At 43.7% G+C, this 22,287-nt stretch overlaps 1 protein-coding gene across 1 annotated transcript in view; it reads left to right on the plus strand.

Moving 5' to 3' along the window:
* astn1 (astrotactin 1) overlaps window positions 1-22,287 on the plus strand; it is a 335,249-nt gene that overhangs the window by 160,437 nt on the left and 152,525 nt on the right. The window contains exon 16 of the mRNA XM_034555334.1: window positions 6,272-6,399. Coding sequence (XP_034411225.1) covers window positions 6,272-6,399 — 128 coding nt within the window. The remainder of the gene's footprint in view (window positions 1-6,271; window positions 6,400-22,287) is intronic.

The raw sequence follows: 22,287 nt of genomic DNA on the forward strand, positions 1-22,287 counted from the left end.
CCAGTCCCTCTACTTCCTGCTCGGCCAAAGGGGTGTGCCGTTAAACTGACACCGCAGCTGTCAAATGACAAACTTTAGAAAGCTTTCGGAAATTCAGTTTTATCTCACAGCCACTGGAAGTAAAAGTGCAAAGTGGCCTTCAACAGGCATTGACTTAGTCACTCGCTATTATGCAAGCGAGACAGCACTGGGGCCTCTGTCCTCCCATAGAACTCTTTAGATGTCCTGTTTGCCCTTGAGTGAAAGCAAGCAAGAAGGAGGGAGGGAGGGACAGTAAGGAAACCTTTATGTGATGTTCACTGGCACTTCTTCAAAAGCCCCTACCCCACTGCTCTGGAGTGGCGCAAAGCATCTGTCACCGTCATTCAGCGGCGATAAAAAGTCACATTTGAATATTGTGTAACCATCAGTGGAGGTTTGTTTGTTGTTTCCCCCCCCCCCCCCCCCCCCCCCCCCCCCCCCCCCCCCCTCTTCCTCTATACCATCATCTTTACTAAATCATACTTTACTTTTACTTCTACCTTATTATTCTCCTCATCCCGCTCCCACGCACAAAACACCCTCCTTGTGCACAGAAAACTGAAAACGAGCTCTCTTGGTGAAACGTTTGACTTCAAATGTTTTATTTATTGGTAGAAAGAAAAAGACCTGCATGGGGGGTAAAACTAAATGGGTCTGCTCCTCGGCCCCTGCGAGGTTTTGGTATTTGTTCTGTCTGGAGCAACAACAGAAAGACGGAGAATAAAAAGGAAGCAGCAAGCAGGGGGAGCAGGTGCAGAGGCATAACACTCAGATGGACGACATAACACTCAGGTATGCACGCTAATGCATAGAGACCAAGCCGCGACCACTAGTTCTGAAAAGTGAAGGCTGCAAAAAGAAGTCTGGTTGTATAGAAGTCTATATAAAATGACTCTACTTCTCTCTTGATTTATTTCCTCAGTAAACATTGTAAACATGAGTTTATGGTCTCAATCTCTAGTTTTAAGTCTTCTTCAATACAGCATGATGTTCATTTACTCTATGTGAATTATGGTCCATTTAGAGTCAAGTAGACCATAAAGGAGAGTATGCTTTAGGGCGGGGCTACAAGGTGATTGACACATTGCTACCAGGACGTTGTCTGGTCTGAGAGTTATTACAACTTTAACCCTTTCACAGTGTGTTTTCAGATCATAAAAGTTAACTGCGTTCAACATTTTGGTCGTCTAAACATGTATTTTTCCTCGTCCGGTTGACTACGTAGCTCCACCCTCTTGTGTCACTTCTGGTTGCAAGAAACCAAGCTGGCGACGACCAAAGATCAAGACGCCAACATGCCAAACTCAAGGCTTTGAAACAGCAGTCCACAAACCATCTGGTGGCGTCACCGTGACAACAGTCTGCGATGCAAACGCATGTTAAAGCAAACACATGGCTGCAGTTGGTGTTCGGACTGTCACACACACACTCACACAGGTGGCTTGAAGCTCTCCACCTGGCACGTCTCCCTCATGTTTCATTGTTTAAGCTCAGCAGCCCAGAAAGGCCTTTGAGCATGCCCCGTTCTCCCCGAGCAGGAAGCTTCCCCTCCTGCTTCACGCTTCTCGGGCCATTTAAAAGAAGAAAAAGGGACGGCTTATTGATTTGATTTCCTCCCAAGTGAAAACCCAGCCGGGTTTGGCAGCAAACCGGCTGGGGGCCATGAGGGGGATTTTGATTACAAAGCAACACGAGGTATGAGCGCCTGTGGCCCGGGAAGGAGGTCCGATGGCTGTGACATCTCGGCAGCACTGATCTGGATTCACATTACAGAGCTCGGTGACGGGGGTCTCTATCTTCCCGTCTCCGTGGGAGCCAGCGGAGCGGACTCCAGTAATGAGATGTTAAAAGCTAACCTCCTCTCATTACTCCTTACACGGCCCCGTCCTCTCCTCCTTTCTATTCCTCTCTGACAAGACAAGCTCAGAGCAGCTTTTAATGAATATTTTAGTGCCCTTTGTTCTCTTCTGGATCACTGAATAAGACCACCTGACAAACCCCTCCACACAAACTACTTTGTGCTGCCTTTTTTTTCTTCTTCTTCTCCCTCTTCCTTCTTTTGGCCCACCTCATTTCCCACCCTCCAAGATCCCCCCTCAGGAGGGATACCATCATTGACTCAGTTAATTAAAATATGAGATGTGTCTGCGAAGGGGAGGGGTGTGGAGGGCTCGTTGGCGGCCCTGATTGTTACCGCTCACATAATCAGAGGGATCACCGTGAGGAAAACAGAAACAAGTGATCGGGGCTGTTCATCAAAAGCGTCCTTGTGTTTTGTCTCGTTCCAACCCAACAGGTGGCCGCTTCACCTCAGCTCTCACTCCAACTTCTGGCAGTTCAACAAAAGTTCCCTGAACTTCGGTTTCACGGAAGCATAGATCGTACGTCACGTAGCGCCTCTGACGGGCAGAGAGGTGACGAGAGGCCGTCAGCAAAAGATTCACTCATCCCGTTCCCAGTGTGTGTGCTTTGGTAAACAAAAACAACGCCTGTTTTTCATCCTTCTGCAACACACATTGAGCAACAGATACACACACTGTCTGAGTGCAAATATGTTACAATCAGAGCAGTGATGCTGTATAGTACATGAGTTCACTCCAGAGGCCAGATACATAAACGATGTGTGACGCCTTTTCCCCACACATGAACTGGTATTTAGAAAAAGACAGACCGGGTGTACACACTATTATTCTGGAGATAGCTGTGTGATATGAACATTTTTTTCCCATTTTAAATAATAAATCTGGCCCAACACCACGGCAAATTGTTGTTCTCAAATTGAACACTAAAATATGCATTAGTTACTTTTGGAAATCCACTCTTCACATTGGCATAAATTAGATCCACTGCGTAAAAAGAAAGTGTGTTATTTTTCAAAGATTTGCCTTTTACTCCCAACAGTGGCGAACAAACACCAGGCGCTAATTCCAGCAGTTGAGTTTTCATTAAAACTAAATTATGACACATGGCAAATTAATCAGAGCACACCATGCAATACAAGAATACCAGGGCTACTTTACATCAACAATGAGGGAAAAACAGCGCCACAGGTCTACTTTATAATATGATAACCTCTGGTCGGGATCAGCTAAAAACACGAAAACACAGAATCCATATTCTTACCCAGCCGGTTTGTTACCGGCACCGACGGCCTTGTCTTCCCCCGAAACATGTGTGAAACACGAGCCGCCTAACGTGGGCAACGTCGTTGTGCGGGTTCGATGTAGAATCCTCGCTCGTCCTCGTCCAAAGTAGAGATGGCCACTTTATGGCGTTTGGGGATATGTTTATAGATCGTGGAGTCATATCTCACACCTCTAATACCCACGTACACACACCGTGTTTGACACGGGGACTCCTGGCTAAAAGATGGCCGTTTGTTGGAGCCCATCCGCCGCTGAGTGGGCTTTTGTGCTCTCCCATACCTACTGGGGCTGTTGGAGAACCTTGCACATGGGCCGTTCTTCTCAATGAAGGACCCAAATGGGGACAGATGAGTATAGACATGCAAAGTGATGTTTAAGGGCATTTCCGCATTCAATTTATTGCAAACTGTTGCAGCATAAATGAGGCTTGTGTGAACGCAGTTCCACAAGGATTTATAAATCAGAACCGGGAGTACGTGGCGCGTTATACATCTGACGAAAGGAGTGCGCATGCATACGTCTGCCTTTTGTGTGCACACACGGCTATAGTCATTAATCTACACAGTTTAATGCATTGGTAGTCCCTTGGAGCGAGATGCCGATTCGGCCCACTTTCAGGCCTTCATACCACACACCCACATCAGCAACTGATTCGCCGTGACCGCGCAAATAAAATGTCAGTTTAATGATAGCGTTCGACACAACCGCACCAACGCTCTTTCTACTGCAGCTGGTGGCTTCTGTTGTTCTCAAGCTGTGACTTTCCCGAAAGCAACAGCTTTTTGATTTGTAGATAATTGCGTGTACTTTTCCTCTTCTTTTGTTTCTATTCTCAAAGCTCATGCCCGGAAAACAAACTGCTGTAAATCAAATAGTATATTACGCCGGGGGGGAGTTCAGTGGGGTGAACCGCGACACCCTTTTGTGCCTGTATAGCTGTTGCAGTATGTTTCAAAGGGGCAAAGCTTTTATCAGTCATATTTGTAATAGAAGTTCGCCTGAGAAAATCATCCATTGAGGCTTATTGAGATGCTCCAGGTCGTATTTGCTTTAATAGCTGGTGTCATATATGGTTACTGGCAGGAAGTTGTCATTAGAAATTGTAGTGTCAAATTAACGGCAGCAAGTGAGTCGTCCAGAGATGTTTACACTCAAAATGTGTTTTGGGGTTTGTTTTTCTTTGCTTCTCTAGTCGTTGGTATACTTCGGTACAGAAGCTTACAGGTCCGCCATGTTGGTTGCAGCTACAAGTGTCAGTATTTGATTAAAAAGTTTGTGACGACCCTGGAGTTCTCCCTGATCCTCACGGGAGTTAAACAAAGATATATTCTCATCGGCTCCAGTCCCGAGACACCTGATTTATTGGAGTCATTCCGCCGTGGAACCTTGTTGTGAACCTCACTGGCATTGAGACAAAGAGTGATGGGTGGAAACGAAAACGAGTGAGTTCAACCAAGAGTCACTCGCCGCAACAGACAAACGAGAACATCATCCCTCCCGACGCAAGATGAAAAATGCCGTGCTTTATGCGAGCCTCTGTCTCGTCCATACGCCGCGCAGTCTTGCATAATTGTTGCCATGTATTGATTTCCCCCTTAATGACGTGCCAGAAAGTATTGCCTGACGCTGATGAGAAGCTCACTTATTTATCCATCTCGGATCATTCTCTGTCCTCCCAGCCCGCATTCATCCTCCGTCATTAATTTGCATCGCACTCTTTCAACACAGCATTGGCGTCGTTGTCTTTCTGAGATCATATCATTGGAGGAAACACGTGGCTGAATATTCATACAGCAGAAGGCCATAGGGGAGTTTCAATATGCAATTTTATCAACACGTGTGTTTTGTTTTTTTAATATAGTACAATCGGGTTTAAATGGCATTAGTTTTTGTTGGTAGTAGCAAACACTATTCATGGGATTTTTAGTGCTTGAATCCAGACTTTGTTTAATTATTTGGTGGTATTGCATGTTCTTACAAATGTGGGGAAAGGGCTATTGTGAAATGTCTAAACCCTTTGTCCGCTTACAAAGAAGGAAATGTGCATAAAGTACGCTCTTTGCAAATTGTGTGATTGTGTTCATGAATCTCAATAATTGTGAAACCGCGTGCCTGATTTCCACTCCCAGGCATCGTTTCACTGATTGCCTCGAGCCGGGTTTCCATTCCCGTATTTGCATATGTATTTTCATTATTATTTAATTATAGCATTAGGAAAGCTGTATGAAAAGGTCAAAATTCAATAAAAAAAAAGCCTAAATTGCAGAAAAACTAAATCTGCTGTCTCTGTCTGTTGGCATATTCCCATGACTTGCAATTGCCTTTCTTTGTCTCCAGACAACATTAAACATGGCCCCTACGAGCTGCCATAAAAGAACAAGTACCATTTCTCCAGTTGAAACAAGTTCCTGAAGACCTTTCTCTGTTTGATGGTTAGACAGCCAAGGCGACTTGTTTTATTCCCCATTTGCAACCTCTACTTCTTCTTCTTCTGCTCTGTTTACTGGCGGGTTACAGCCATGTGTAGCCTATACCGCCACCTTCTGACCGAACTACGCTCGATCCTTTTCTCGCTCCAAACCAGATGAGGGAAAAGAGCCTAATTCTGGTTTTTTTTGGGACATTTTAAAAGTTTGCTTAAAGTTCACTTTAAATGCAGGCCAGAGCACTTTTCTTGATATGGTATATGCATTAGATTGTTGTTGTACATTTGGCTTGAAGTTGGGACAAACAGAACTAATCACGTTGAGTCATATTGCCCGGATTTAGTTGTGAAAAAGCATTTTTAATGTTTTGACTGTGTGAGTCCCGGTACAATAGGTGGCCTTCGAATTGCCAGTAGAGCAGAGTTTTCTGAGGGGAAATTATTTGAACCTCAAATTTAAAAAAAGACGTTGATATCTGTGGCATATGTTGTAAATGTCGCCCCCCTCACACCCTTTGTATTGTTGTACCTGGCCCCATTCATCATTGTTCCTCTGTTTCCTTTCATCCATCCTACTTGCCTCTTAGCGTCTGGTGTTTCTCCTCTCGCTATGTCCTGATGACTGAGTGCGTCTGTCTCTGAACGGGACCTCCCATTCTCTCCTGTCTCTCAACACCAGGCAGAAGAACTATGCCCGCGGCATCGAGCAGCAGCTCCCAGACGGCATGGCGGTGGCATCGGTGCCAACGGAGGTCCAGTGCCACGAGGAGCTGTCGGACCCCATCCCCGACCCAGAGTACCTCACAGGTATGAGACTATATTTCACGGTTCACTCTGCTCGCTCGCAGCTGTGAGATAGTGCTTCATCATGGTCGGAAATCCTAATTACTCAAAAGAAGTCCTCTTCAGCGGCCTTCAGGAGCCTGAGGCGTTTGCTCATACGTTCTGACATAAGGGCCGTCATGTATAATGTTCGTGCAGTTTGAGGGGGAACCTACCCAATGCAAGGAACTTCATTGACGATATCCTACTGGGTTAACAATAACTGAGACCAGGACCCAGGGCCCAGAGTTCAAATGGTTCCATTCTTCCTGGGTCCTGGCAGGGTTTTGTTCTCGCAACTTATGTTTGTGGATCCAAGCGGCTTCTTGGTCATTGGTGGAGCACCTTGCTGCTGCAGTGTTGTCAATCCTGTCTCTGAGGAAGGGTGTTTATATGCCGACAATTTGCAAGGGCAAGCAAATGTATTTCAGGGAATGAACATGCAACAGATTCCGTTTTCTTATCAACCTAAGTATGAAATGTAGCGAGTCACCGTATCTGGCCGGGCACGAAATGCTCTCTAAGAGCAGTGCAGTGACTTTTTGTTTTCCTCCAACATCCACTCCACTCCACTGATTCTGTTGAGAGATTCTGTTGAGAGAGCACTTACTTTATCGTTATTTAACCTTAAACTTCAACATTATTTGTAATTTCTGGAGTGTTTGATCTGTTTGGGTCGACTTAAGTGGATCATTATCTTTGGATCTATTTCAGATGGGGGGCCCCCATCTGAAATTTAAAAAATGTTACGTACAATTGGATTGGGTTTCCACTTATTTCATCATGGCTTATGTCTGCATTTTATCCTCAGTTTCTAATGCCGGTCACGTTGGGTTATTTCACATTTCACAGAAAGGTCCCTTTTTCACAAACAGGTTCTGTTACCAGTCTGGATACACTGTTTCTTGGCGTGAAACATAGATGTGGAGTTTGACATTTTAGTTCTTTTCTGGCCTTTAGGTTTGCTTGTTGGTCTTGACAGGCGAGTCAGAAGTAAAGAATAATAAAATTAAATATTGCATTCATGCTCCCAACCTGTACTGCATTCAGATCTTCCAAGAGCAGCCTCGTACTATTGACCCACAGTGTTCGTGCTGCATTGTCAAACATTCAAAAACATGTTGCCAGAAACCAAGCTGTTTTAAACATCTGAATGAATACATGATGGGAATTGAAAGCAATTACCAACAACACCGCCGCGATACAAAATGCAACACCAAAAACTGTCCAGATGTGTGTGGAATCAATCAACGGCCATGTCAAGATAATTATCTGTCACAGTTGGTGATGTTTGAATTCTGTGCTCGTCAGTTTATGACATGCAGTCACAAACACGTTATCACTAATATGTCAACTCCCTGCATAGAATCTGTTGTTTCCTCACTGTCATCTAGCTCTGAGAAGTTTAGGATTGACAAATCAAACTTCTCGAAGTCCTCCACTATGGTATTATTATATTTGTCACATCTCCGTCTCCATCGTACCCATCTAGCACTGACCACCGACTCTGTCCAGTCTCAGCTGGACTCTGGTCACCGAGTCTGTGCTCGTCTCCGCTTGGTATCTCTGACAGTAAAGAGATACTCTGGCAAATGTATCCAATTTTCCGGTAAAGGCATCTTTGGGCCATAATTTGGTGTACTTTGATTGCAATGCTGGCCTGAGGTTGCACAGTACTCATTTGATGAGAGAAGAGACTCAGTTCTCAGGTCTGTAGTGGCTGAAATCTCAGCGTGTCTTTTTTATAATGTTAATAAGTTGGGGTGGCGGTCGTTCATTAATGTGCCGCATTTATTTTTTATTTTCAAATCCATTGTTGTCTAGGAAGGATTCACTTATTCATTTGGATTTAGTGCTGCTGAATTGCAGCGACTTCATTATCATTGCCAAAGCTGCTTGCAATATTTTAGTCCAAATTCTATTGTCTACTTTGTAACCTGCTCAACATGCGTTTTGCCAGACCAAAGTTACCTGAGGCCCTGCTCTATATAGACACACGTACAGACCCTTTGTTCTGCTCCTGTCAGCGCGACTCACAGGGAGCTCACCATCTAACTCAATAATGAATGCGCAGCGAAAATAGATAGAACATTAGCTAAATCTTTTCTTTTTTTTTTTTTTTTGCCAACTGGGAAGTGTGTGTTTTGGGGGGGGGGGGGGCATCACCACGGTCAGGATTCATTAGTCGGGGTCAGTCAGAGGCTATCTCGCCGCTCTCTTCATTACCGGTGCAGCACATGGCAGCAATGTTTGAGCAGCATACAGCCAGAGAGAGAGAGAGAGAGAGAGAGAGAGAGAGAGAGAGAGAGAGCGAGAGAGAGAAAAAGAGAAGTTAAAGAAAAAAAAACCTCGCTCGCCACATATATCAAGCGATTCCAGAAGGCCAACGACTTGTATCCATCCGTCTGGGCGCCTCATTATCCGCCCGTGTTTGGCCTCACTTTGCTGAGCCGTGCCTTTGCAGCGGTGGCCTCTGTGTTTAAAGTCAGCCAGAGCAATAACTGAAAACCAGTTTGATCGACTAGTCGGATGGGAATAATTCTTTGTTTTTTTTTTAAATCCATAAACAGCGACTTAATGTTGACCGAAGCCGAGAATAAGAGTTCTCTTATTATTTCCCGTCCCCCCCCCCCCTTTCCCCCAAGTGCTGGCATTTAAGTTGTAGAAGATGCAGGACTTTAGTAAAGAGCAGGCCTCTGTAATGTAGAGGATATCCTCCACCGCTGTGTCTGAATGAGTAATAACTAATAATTTAGATGGCGATAGCAGCGGTTGCGACTGCCTTTTTACGGCAAGTTTTGGATATTAAAACCTCTCTAATCCAAAAAGAGTTTCTGCTGGTCACGTCCCAGAGCCTCTGTCCTCCACCCCCCTCCTTCTCCACGCACAGCTCAAACCTTTTTTTCTTTCTGTATCCCTACATCGCCCCAGGGCTCACAGCGCACACGGGACCCAGAACAGAGGCCGACGCAGCGGCACATCTCCTCTCACGCCCGTCTGTGTTGGGGCCTTCTGCCTTTTGATTGAAGAGAAATATCCTGAGTTGAAATATCTTTTCAAAGCGTCCAGCAGGATGCCACAGAAAGCACACAGCGTACTCTGGGGGGCAAAAGTAGTGTGGCTTCCACATCCAACCGTTGAGGGGGGGCATGGAGAGTGTGATGTGGTGGGCCAAAGAAAAGGGGGGGGGGGGGGCCTCCACAGAGACGTGGACCAGTATTTGTTCAAAAAAGTTTTAACTTTCGTGATTTTAAGTTAAACAGCAATGCGTTTTGATTTAAATGAAAGAGTATGAAATATAGTTAACATATCATTTATTTGTTACCCTCATTCTCTTCTCGCTGCTCTTCTTTTGTGGTTTGTTTTACAAAACATACCACAAAAGTACTGGCAACATCATTTTCTTTCTTTAGATTTCCCTCAACTGCTGTTATTATAATAACAATATGTTTATTCAATTGAGCAATTTAATTCACGACACGTACAATCTTCTGTGCTGAAGTTGTCCCCCCCCCCCCCCCCCCAGTGATGGTGGTGAACATAACAAGAAAAACAAATTGACTTAAATTTAGAAAAAAAAGTTAATTACCATTTTTAAAAAGTCACCCGAGTAGCTTTTTCCAGAAGCTTTTCACCATATCTCACAGACAAAATATCTGTATTACCGTACCAATGTTTCGACATTGGCAGTCTCCTTCAGGGTTTGCTTCATCCCTCATTTGCAGAAATTGAATATAATACATATAAGTATTGAATCCCCTGGAAATAAGAATCGTCACGTCTTTGTGACCTCCCCACGATACACTTTTATGTACAAAACGAAAGGGTCCTCTTCACATGAACAATGTGTCATTTCTATGTGCACACTTTGCCATAATGCCGTCGCTTGGAGACTTTTGAAGCGCTCCGTGGCAGTCGCAGCCAAATAATGAATTTTGATCCAATGTCGGCAAAAAAAAGAGCTCACATTTCTGACATTAGCTCCGTAACGGCGCCGCGTCGGGTGACGTGAGGAAAAGGAGGGACTTTTTTTTACGGGAGCGCTTTCATATTTCAGGTGCTTCTTAATAAACTGACAATGACCCAGAAATGATGTCAGCATCATATAAATGCCTCATGGAAGTCACCCTCGTCGAGTTCATGTTTGGATCACGCGCCATGGGGTAGACAAAATAACAGAAACGGCGTATAATGAAATGCAGTCCAGTGCTATGGCATTACATTCCTTGTATTGTCTGCTCAGTGGCCTTCATTTGATCACTGGTTATCATTGTATAGGTGCATTTTAGTATTCCCTTTCACTGTGAATGTGTGTGTATATATATATATATATATATATATATATATATATATATATATATATATATATATATATTGTTTTTTTTATGTGGAAAAGGAAAACTTAAAAAAAGAAATATATATATTCTTTTTTTAAGTTTTCCTTTTCCACATCATCAAACATTTTGCTTTGCTTTTCAACATCATGAAATAACGACGGTCGGATCTCTTTTAATAGCAACTGTTCAGTAGGACTGATTCACAGGGGGAGAGATATTGAAATCATGGTCAATTAATCGCAGTTAGAAAAGGAACCCATCGCAACTGAGTCACGTTATTTGCTCCCAAAAGTCTCATAAATATGCATGTTTATATATAATTGTGTCATCTCCGTGCGTGCAAAGCAGCGCTTCAAGAAATGTGAAGATTTGCATTCATCAAGTGGACAGATACAAAACTCACACTGAATACTAACAAGGCTAAAAATACAATAAAAACAATCAGTTATGATTGAAGCGGAATAAGGTCAGGTTTAAGATCAGTTATTCCCTTCCCCGCTACCATAAGGACTCACAGTTTTGCTTATTTTCATCTTCCCCTGCTCTTCCCACATGATTATTAACTGGAACAGGTGAATACTGAATATGTATCTGCAGGAGAAGAACTGGGAACCGCTGTTTTAAGCTTTCATTTGTTTTGCCTATTTAAAGGAATATGAAGAAATATTTAAGTCATGGTGTCTCTACAGGTTTGCAACAATGACAGTTGGGTAACTGACCCTTCTCTCAGATAAGTCCCGCCTATGAATGCGCATTGGCCAATCATTGTGTAGCATTTGGTTTAGGAAAAGATCACATTTGGGTTAAAATAATTCTGTTCGTTAAGTTCAGTTATGCAAGTTCACTTTCACACAGGAAAGGAACAGCGGCCTCTATCCACTCCGACCTCCCCTCTGTCATAAGGACCACGGCTGTTAGAGGTCGGCGGCGTCATCTTGGTGGTCGACCACGTGAACAGATAGAGTGGCATCATGCTGAGGGGCAGGTGTGCTAATTTACCAATATCCTTCTTCTCAAGCTCTTTAGTCTTACCAACTGAACTGGGATGCATCAAGTTTTTTGCGCAGAAACTTTTTGAAAGCCACCTGGCAGAGTGAGCCAATGGTACTGATGCACAGTCCCCACCCGTCCCGTACGCGGATACATTACGATCATTATGTTCTACGGGGCAGTGACGGCCTCACTTATTGGCCCTCTGAAACAGATGGCCCGTCACACTCTGATTGAATTCATTCTCATAAACAGTCGCCGTCTCTCTCTCTCTCTCTCTCGCGCGCGCGTACGTGAAAGGCGGACGAGCCGGATGACACTTCGTCTCGGCGCGTCGACAAGCTGGGCCGGGGGAAAGCGGTGGCACCATCCACACAAAGTCACCCGGGGCATCTTCTCACCTTACTGCACCTGTTCTCTTGGCCTCCGCGGTTCCACCGAGCGCAAACACACACACACACATACACACACACACACACACATTTCCGTCCCACCTGTGCTCCGCCGCACCGGCCCGCTGGCTCGCCGCCCGCCTCAACTCGTCTGCTGGCAGGCCGTCAGCATTATCGCTGCGCCTGCAGTTAATCGCAAAGGCTCGGGTAATTGTCCGTGGGGTAGACGGACGTGCCGAGGCGGCGGCAGGAACACCGTCTGCCGAGCGCGCGCCACGCCTCCTCCGTCCCTTGCTGATTGGGCCAGGTTCGGCTGCCGCGGCCAGAGTATTTGTCACAATGTCAGCACTCCTTGTCTTGCGGACTCTCTCCTGGCCCTCGCAAAAAAAGAGGTGAAATCATTCATCTTCCTATTCATCCCCGGGCGTGGAAGCCATTCATCACGGAGGGGCCGGAGACCTCCATCAATTATTCCGCCGGGGGAGAACGAGTGAGGAAAGGGAGGCTTTTGAAAGGCAAATACATCTTGATTTAATTGGAAAGCAAGTATGCTCAAGGGCTGCTAAGCAGATTTCCCCTAAGATGGAGCCTGAGAGATAACGGAGCGAAAGAGGGAAGATAGACAAAAGGACTGAAGAAAAAAAGAGAGAGAGAGAGATGTTAAGGATGAAGAAAGACGGAGAGGAAAGACAATAGATGAAAAACTGAGAGCAAAGAATAAAAGAAGAGAGGTCCCAACAAGCGAATGAATGGTGAGCATTTGTCTCTGCAGGCTTTATAAAAAGGTTCCTGTGAAGTGTCCTGCGGGGTTAACGAGCTGCTAATGTCCAGCAAAGTCTCTGTATATATATATATATATATATATATATATATATTCTCTCAGAAACACACTTGAGCTCAAATTTATGAAATCACTGTTGGATGAACCTTTTCTATTAAAATGTGACTTGGCATTTATGCTGAAAGGTTAAGACACAACGTTTAAATGCCAATTCTTCCTAACTCGGCCCCTAACCATTAATAACGCATGCTTATTGGTCCGGATTGCGGTTTCGGAGGAATGAATATCATTGCGGGGGGGGGGGGGGGGGGGGGGGGGGCGGGGGTCTTTCTCCGCAAAATAATTCGCAGACGGCTGCCCGGAAGAAGAGGGCAGTAGTGTCACCCGCTTTTTAAAAATTAATTAACTTGTTCCCTTTGAGTTGGAGCGGAGACACAAGGTGTGCTGGAGGAGCGCAGCAATTATTTATCATGTGCGATCATTTATTCAGCACGGAGACATTTCTGGGAGTTTTTAGAGAACAAAAAAGTTTAAAAAAATATTGTGCCACATTTTTTGTGAATTAAAAAAATATTTTTTTTAAATCTAGGAGGCCTCCAAATGATGACACTTAAAGAAGAAGAAAAAAACAGTTGTCTGATCATTTAATTGCGAAGCAGGGGAGATGCAGCTCTTCCACAGCATGTGCTCCGGATGCCAACTGCTCTCTCAGCGCTCACTTTCACTTCATTCCTTCACTTTTTTATTCATTTGTTTTTTTAATTGCTCTTTTAAAAAAAACAAAGGAACCCTGCTCGTGCATCTTTCCTGCTCCTCTCTCGAATCCGATGCCGCTTTAAGGAGATTTATTGACACGGATCTTACGAAACAATATCGCCAAAGCCTCGGGATATTTTGAAAATGTATAATTGAGAACAGAGAGAAATGGATAATGTTGGTTCACTGATGGTTCATATTGAGGGACGTTTCTTTAATTCTCCCCCTGACTCTCGTCTTCATTCTCGATGTCCGCTTACACTTAACTCATCTTTTATATTTTAAATAAGAGATTCCCTCACATAGTCACATCAAACCGATGAGCCAGAGTCTGCAGCAGTATTTAATGTTATACTCGAGGAACCGCTTATTGTTGCATTATAATTGAACTGGAACAATGATATATCCAGATCCTTTATTGATTTAAATGAGAATCTGAAAATAAATGAGTAAAATGAAGTCAGCCTGAACACGCAGCCAGTTCTCTTTTTAATTCACTTCAAGATCCACTGAACTAACGTATATCCACAATGTCACCTGCCTGAGGTGGCTGACACATTGCATATAATAATAACAATACTTACTGTGGCTGTATGATAACTATTCACTTCAATTCAGTTCATTTTGTGTAGCCCAAAATCACAAATGACAAATTTGCCTCAGAGGGCTTTACAATCTGTACACATACAACATCCCTGACCTTTGACCTCACATCGGATCAGGAAAAACTCCCCAAAAAGTAGAGGGAAAAAAAGGGAAGACACCTTCAGGAGAGCAACAGAGGAGGATCCCTCTACCCGGATGGACAGAAGCAATAGATGTCATGTGTACAGATAAACAGCGTTACAGAGATACATAAACATAAACACAATATGACAGAAATGTCTGAATAATGAGTAGTAGGCATGGACCACAATCCAGATGTCCACAATTCATGAAACTGAAGGAGGAAGACAGGCAGGAGGCATCGCCAGACCAATGAGGCCAGGCGTTTGAGGCAGGAGGTACAGAGAAGGAGGCAGGGCCATTGGGAAGGAGGCCGGGTCCAGGCCAGAGGCTGGATGCAGGAAGCAGGGGCAAGGGGTCAGGACCGGCTTCAGACACAGCAAGGTTTTGCCAGTGACTAAATAAAAATAAAAAAGTAACATAGTTTGTGAAAAGGTGGGCCAACAAGTTATTGTTAGGTGATTAGATTGTGTTTGTTGTTGTAATACTCATTTTGACCACAAGAAGCTGCATTTCTCAACTCCCCCATGTTCTAAATAGCACTGGAAGCAGCCATGTTTTATTCCTGGTGAGTCTTGATCATCTCCCATGCATATTGTTAGCACATGATGGAGCATTACTATCATCTATTTTCTGTTTCACAGCTGAAAAGAAGAAACTTAGAAATATTTACCTGGCCAACTTTTTTTTTTAAACAAATCTAATGGAATAAAAACAGGAACGAAATTACAGTCAGACTTAGAAATTGGATCACCTTAAAAAAAAGTGTGTCACTTTGCTCTTTTGGCTTCCATACAACGGAAGTTGGATGCAGACAAAAGGGATGAGTGGCAGTACTCCCTTTAGTGTCCTAAAGAAGACGCTTTAAACTGATGCATGCATCCCTGAACATAAGCTCCAAAATCGTAGTAATGAAATCCTGTATTCCTACAAATCGTTGGCTAGTTTCCCCTTCAGTGTAGTGAGAATATTACACAGCCATTATAAGAGCTTTAGATGTCTTTGTTTCAATATCACAGCGCACACTGCTGGTGTTTGCTGCCGGCTCAGTTGTTGGGTCCTCAAGGCAATACCGGCCTGACATCACTCATACGGATGGAGTCACAGTTCTACTTCCTGTCACTTTTGAGCTGTTACAGCAAATAGCCAATATTAGCGCTCTTCCGGGCAGATACTATGAGGTCTTTTTTTTTTGAGAAATGGACCTCGAGCTCAGATTACATTTCACACAGAGTACAAGTCGTCAACAAAGAGTCATCGTCGGTGGCACCCTCAGCACTAATTCAGGGCAGATGGAGGCTAAAGGATGAAATATGGTGACGGTGTCGGTCCCGTGCGCGTCGAGTCTCTTCATCAACAGCTCCCGGTCCGGGTTGTTCATCTTCAGAGGTTGCTGAAGGGCAACAATACAGCCCATCATTTCACGGGCCTCCGTAACCACCCATCCCACAAAAAAAAGTGAACAGCTAAATGCTGACATGGGAGCTTCTGTCCCTTTCTGGTACGTTTCTTGAGCACAGCGGGACGTGAACGTACGCACTTCGTTTCACGCCCGAGCACACGGGCAGAATCCAGACGACCCGCCGAGGCCGCCCCACCTCTGCTTTGACCCCATGTCCATGTGCACTTTAGACACGCTTCCCCACCGTGAGGGGGGGGGGGGGGGGGGGGGGGGGGGGTGTAGGTTGCGACAGTGCAACACTTCCTGTCACTTCACTCGTTGTACTGGACGATTTAAGCTTTTATGCTTTGTCGGTCTCCATGGGAATCTTTATTTTCCTAAGTGCTCCTCCGTCTTCCACTCCTCTCTCTCTCTCTCTCTCTCTCTCTCTCTCTCTCTCTCTCTCTCTCTCTCTCTCTCTCTCTCTCTCTCTCTCAGCGCTTGCCACTGTTGACATTGTTGTTTGCATTCAACCAACTTCCTCATGACTAGATATTCATAACTGCTTACAGTACACAGATGTGGGACTTTTACCTGGCGCACTACCAAGAACTTAGACGTTGTGTTTGCGTTAAAAACATTCTTCCATGTTATTCCGTGATTAAGTTTAATATTTTGTTTAATACCCCCCAAAACATTTTTGGGTAAAATTAGTTTTTAACAAACTTCTAAACTGCTGGCGTTATCTTATGTTTTATTGAGGCTTTTGACACAGAATAAAAAATAGAAAAAGAACCGCATGATGCAGTACCTTCTTGCCTCAAGCACGGTTTAATTATTTATTGGTACTAGAAAACATATTTTTTGCAAAGGGATCCCAACAGCCATGACGCCCAATCAAGGCACCGGTGTACGGCCCTTCACACCTGGGAAGTTTCACGCCGTCGCGGTGAAATAAATCCGTCACCTGTCACAGAAGTGAAAACCTCCTCTGTGACAGAAGGTGCAGCAGCAGCTGTCCCCGGGCGGGCCGGTCCCATCCAGCGCTCGTCGCTATATCTACAAAAATAGTGCGCCGTGATTCGTAGATCATGTCGTACTGTATCCACGTAATGATGAACCGGGACGTATAAAGGCCCATAAAGCCTCCACTGAGAGGGCAGGAAGTGAGGTGGGCGGGTCCAAACAAACGTACATGTGTTCTTTGTTATTTTAACCCAAACAAAGAGCTTTTCCTAAAGTTCTCGTTTTGTTGTCCTAAGTATTTCACATTCTTTTCCTAAACCTAAATAAACAATGTGTTGCCTAAACCTTACTACTATACCTTGAATAGGGAAGGTAGCGCCGTAGTAGCACTTTAGCAGCACTTAAATGTCTCTTACTGATGGTACTTTGTAGTTGAACTTTATTGAAGAAATTGTACTTTCTCGATTCTTGTTGTTCTGAGTTTGGACTCATGGTTTAATGCACTTATTGTAAGTCGCTTTGGGTAAAAGCGTCAGCTAAATGACATGTAATGTAAAAGTATTTCACTTAGTTCATTTGACTAAACCTTCACCTAAAGTATTTCACAATTTATTAAGCATAACTAAGTAGTTTCGTTAGAAGACGGAAGATGCTGGACTTTTGTTGGAAAATGCAAAAGAATTGAGCATTAACAATTCCTGAGCTACATTACGAACGGTGGCATGAGGATACGTTGCCATGATGACACACACACACACACACACACACACACACACACACACACATATTCTCACAAGGAGAAAACAATAGCAGCGTTGCTGCTGCGGCTGATAATTAACTTTAGTTTCCGTGGTTGAGTCCCCGCTCGCCTTCTCTTCCTCTCTCTTGTCCATTCACGCTATCAGCTCATTTGCACATTTGCTCTCTCCATCTGGCCGCTTTCACAAGATTTGGGAAATCCTTTCTTTGTAACGTCAACTAAATATAAATGTATGATAAATTAATAAAAAGTCCATCGCTCATCCTAGTGTTAATTTCAAATGCAATTTTCAAAGTGCGTGTGAATTGAATGAAGCTGCTCTCGAGTCAGAACAACCAGGAACTCTGTAGACCCTGGTTTGTAAAAAGGTTCCTGTGAAGTGACCTGCTGTGTTAACGAGCTGCTAATGTCCAGCAAAGTCCTTACTGTAATCAAGTGTTACTCAAGCCCCTCAAAATGTCACAGTTGCGTTGGCTCTCTTTATTTTTCTTCTGCCCTTTATGGCATAATTGCATTTTCTATTAATAACGTCAACAGGTCTGAATTGCAAGCTCTTATCTGCGGTCAGGAGGCGGATTTCATTAGAAAATGGCTCGCAGGGTGGACGCACACAACTCACCGAGTAACATCTGAAGCTCATTTAAAATACAATTTTGAATGCAGACCCTCAGTGGTAATTATTTTTAATTCGTTCCTCGCCGCTGATTATTTGCATGGAATCGCTCCAGCCATTTCGCGTGTTTAAACGTCAGTTAATTAGCTGACCGCGTTGGATGTGATAATTAATTCAGCCGGGGGTCACAGCAAGTTACCAGGGACCGCGGGGGGGGGGGGCTGGTTGTAACCACCAGCAGCCGGTGTGTGAGCAGGAGGCTTGTGGGAGACCTAACGAGCGTTCCTCCTCAGAATGTTTGAGAAAGGCTAAAAGGCCACTCATGTGCTGCAGCAGCACGACGCAGGCTGGACAGATGATGAGCCCTGTGATCCACCGCGGAGCAAGCCTCTCTATCAAAGGCCTTCGCAGGACCAGTTGTGTTTGTCTTCAGGAGGTAGGGTGTTGAGTTGTACTGGATTTTATATACACTTGCACATGTAGATAAGAGGTTATGTTTTAAATTAATACATAAAGAAAGTTCTGATAATTCATTTGAGGAATATTCTGAGGAATGTATTATAAAGCATAAGAGAGGATCACTGTTTTATTATTCTGTTTGTTAATAACAAATGTAATGATTAATTGTATGATGCATGAGAATGAATGTTTTATTGTTAAAAGGGATGCCGATTGAAACCTGAGATGTTGTTTTTATTCTGAAGGCAGGATAATAGGGTTTTATTCTGAAGAGGAACTTCCTGTCCTTGACCGGAAGTGTGAGCTTTGACCCCGCTACTTTATCGATTTGAGGCATTCTTTGAAGTGGCGAATGGAACTAACCCTCAGGTGTGAACCTCGTGTCTTATTCGCTGGTCAGCAGCATGCTGTGTCTCTGAAAGGTATTTGCATGAATACCTCCACTAACCAATGGGAGCTTAGCTCAGCGAATGCACTGCGAATAAAACTAATTGTAAGACGTGAATTTGGTCTCTTACGTGGTGACGCCAGACAGAAACTGTTGGCTACGTCAGGAGACTGTGGAAGCGAAGCCATGTGAGCGCGTCCGGGCCTGGACCATGTATATATACAGACGACTCTTGTTTGTTATGATTAAATAATGATTATTATATATCTCTGGCTTCGGAGCTTCTTCTTCCAAGCACCAGGTAGCTCGAGATTCTCTCAACTTTTACAAGGGCAAGGGCGTCCAGAGGCCATCACGTACGCTTTGTCCTAACGTAGGCCGGCACACGCATCACGCCGGAGCTTTGATCCTCAGCCCGAAGCTGGTCGAGAGAGGCCGAAGTTCTCCAGGGTCATATAGTATGTACAGTATACTTGCATTATTAATGTTCTCTTATTCCCTTTGGGTTTCATCAGGCTAGATCTGCTGTGTTGTTGTTTTTGGGTGGTGGTGGTGGTGGGGGTGGGGGGGGGGGGGGGGGGGGGGGGGGGGGACATGCTTTGTACTCGTTTTCTGGGACCGAGAAGTCATAAAGTGCAAATAGTGTGTGGGTCATTGACCTTCAAAATGAAAGTAGGCATGACATGTGGAAGACATGGTCCCAAACGTGAACTCAGCTGGAAGGGGAACACTGTGCCCTCTGCACCGCATGTACACAGCTACATGTTTGTTCAGTATTCATGACAATGTTTCACTGTCTACTATATAGCACTTGAGAAAGCTCAACATTTCAAGGCAAAAATAAACAATAGATTTTACGTAATACCTTACATGTAGTTAACTTGTCCTCAGTTGGAATATTGTATTATTTTACTTAATTTCTCATTTGCACTTTGTTGATTTTTCTTTCTGTTGTTGTATCCCACTATGATTGACACCAGTCATGTCCTTTGTGACAGCTTCAGCTGTTTGAAGCTCAGGAGCACTGACCACCCTGCTGTACAAGTTGGCAGTGAGAATATATAGGAATATTTCACTATTGTTTTAAACCCTTTGGGATTACAAACACAGATAAAACGCACCAAACCATTTGGACATTTTTTTAATTTGTATGAGCATTTATCAACACAAAAAACAATACTGTAGAATACAAATATTTCACAAGGAAAGCACTGACTAAAATGCGATGGGCCAAGGCCAGAACGCTTGTAGCCATATTATGTTGAATGTTTGCCAAAATAAAAGACATTCATTAAATTACTGAGTGTAGTGGTTTCCTTGGAATCCGTAAACCTGCTGGGACCTCAAAGCACTGTACAATTACCCGCCTACCCCGCAAGCAAACATATGTCCTTATCTATTCCTTATCACTTGGCTGATTGCAAATAGTCCACCTTGGTAGGAACAAAATTGGCTGGTACGAACATTTTATGAATCAGACTCTTATTTTGTGCACAAAGTGAGCACATATTCGTGAATGCAGCCAACCACTATGACTCAGGCGCCTTTGGCAATTAGAGTGCAGGGAATGTATGAAGTGAAGATCTACTGTTCCTTCATCACAATCTGGCTCCTCTGGGATTCATATCTATAAAGACACAACAGTTACATTTCAGCATATCGGAAGAAAAGTTTTAACCTTAAAGCTGTGCGTGCTGAGTATAACTCATGAGTCAACGTAATGTTATTTTATTTGGTGAATTTAACTATAAGTTTTGAAAGTAATAATCAAACCATTTATACTTTAAACTGGCAGCGGTCATAATTAAGTGTATTTAATTCAACAGCGCAAAAGCATAAATTAGACACAGAATGGGAAGTATTTCCAATTCCACTTGTAATTGCTCTTCTTAATTTGTTTGCGTTGATTTTGTGAGTGTTTGTTACATGTGTACACATGTCTCTCTTCACAAAGAGATGATTTGAATAAGGCTACTCTGGAGGATGAAATGCTTCAGTGGTTCTGGCTCATGTGCGGTTGGCTGGGTTCAGTACGGCTTTGTCTGAAGTCAACATTCATTTCTTTTTATTTAGTCATACCAGTTGACCGTGTATAATTTCAGATTTTAATTAGGCACGGTAAAAAGGTGTGAATGAAAGTGAACTGTGGTGTCAGCTGTCTATTTATGCATCAGGACTGGGATTATTTATAAAGACGGGGAAGGGACCTGTGTGGGCAGTGTCTAAATCCAGAAGGCAGGCAGTGTGGCAGTGATTCATATTTCGCTCTCTCCCCAAGTCCCTCATAATTAAAGCCTAAGCATATGGCATTGTGACCACGTGAGCACAAAGGTACCCGCGGAACCTTTCTCATCTTATTTTGACTCCCTGCAGCCTTCCTTCGACCCAGCAGAGAGGAAAAGCGTGTCACCTTGAGTTGTCACAAGCCACATCTGCCAGCCTAATTACCACATGCTTAAGCTTATTGATAATTTGTTTGGCAGTTTGGGTTTGTTTGATTTTAACTATGCTTTTTAGAAGAAAAAGAAGCCCCACCTGCCATACACAACGCGAAAAGGGGCAAAACACAAAGCAACTACAATGAGACACATAGATGCAACATGACCACAAAGAGGCATTAAACAACCACAAAGAGATGAAAGATGATTGATAAAACACAAAAAAACTACTCAAATCATCTCAAAACAACCACAAAGAGACACAAAACAACTTCAAATCATCTCAAAACGACCACAAAGAGACAAAAAACTACTTCAAATAATTTCAAAACGATCACAAAGAGATGCAAAATGACTGCTGCATGCAAAAGGGGGCAGGGACATTGCAGACACACAGCAATATAAACCTTTCTTCCAGTGTGAATATCAGGGACATAACTGTTTGTAGAGCCATTAGAATTTAAATTTGATTTAAACACAAATACCATCGATATCAAATTGGCGGTGGGGACAATTAAAACAAATCTGAAAAGTGGTCGGGACATATCCATCCCGACCATAAATCATGCCCATGAAAGAAAAGTACTAAGTATTTGCATTAGATGTGCAGTCAGGGGATAATCTACATTATTTAAATATGATTTAATCGTATCCTTTGGGAAACACGAGCCAAATTATTGCAATACATCGAGACCGGTTCTGAAAATAACTTTTTTCACTGTTTGCCACTGTGGCAGGCAAGATTTTGGAATGTGTGCGCGAAACGAAGAAATAACCTTTAAACTATATTTAACACACAACATTGCATATTCCAGTTTTTGAATTACACCATACCTTCCAGGGGAGACCTGTTTTTTTAGGTGAAGGGGATGTACACAGTACTGTA

The sequence above is a fragment of the Cyclopterus lumpus genome, chromosome 17 (genome assembly GCF_009769545.1).
Source record: "Cyclopterus lumpus isolate fCycLum1 chromosome 17, fCycLum1.pri, whole genome shotgun sequence".
NCBI classification, from domain to species: Eukaryota; Metazoa; Chordata; class Actinopteri; order Perciformes; family Cyclopteridae; genus Cyclopterus; species Cyclopterus lumpus.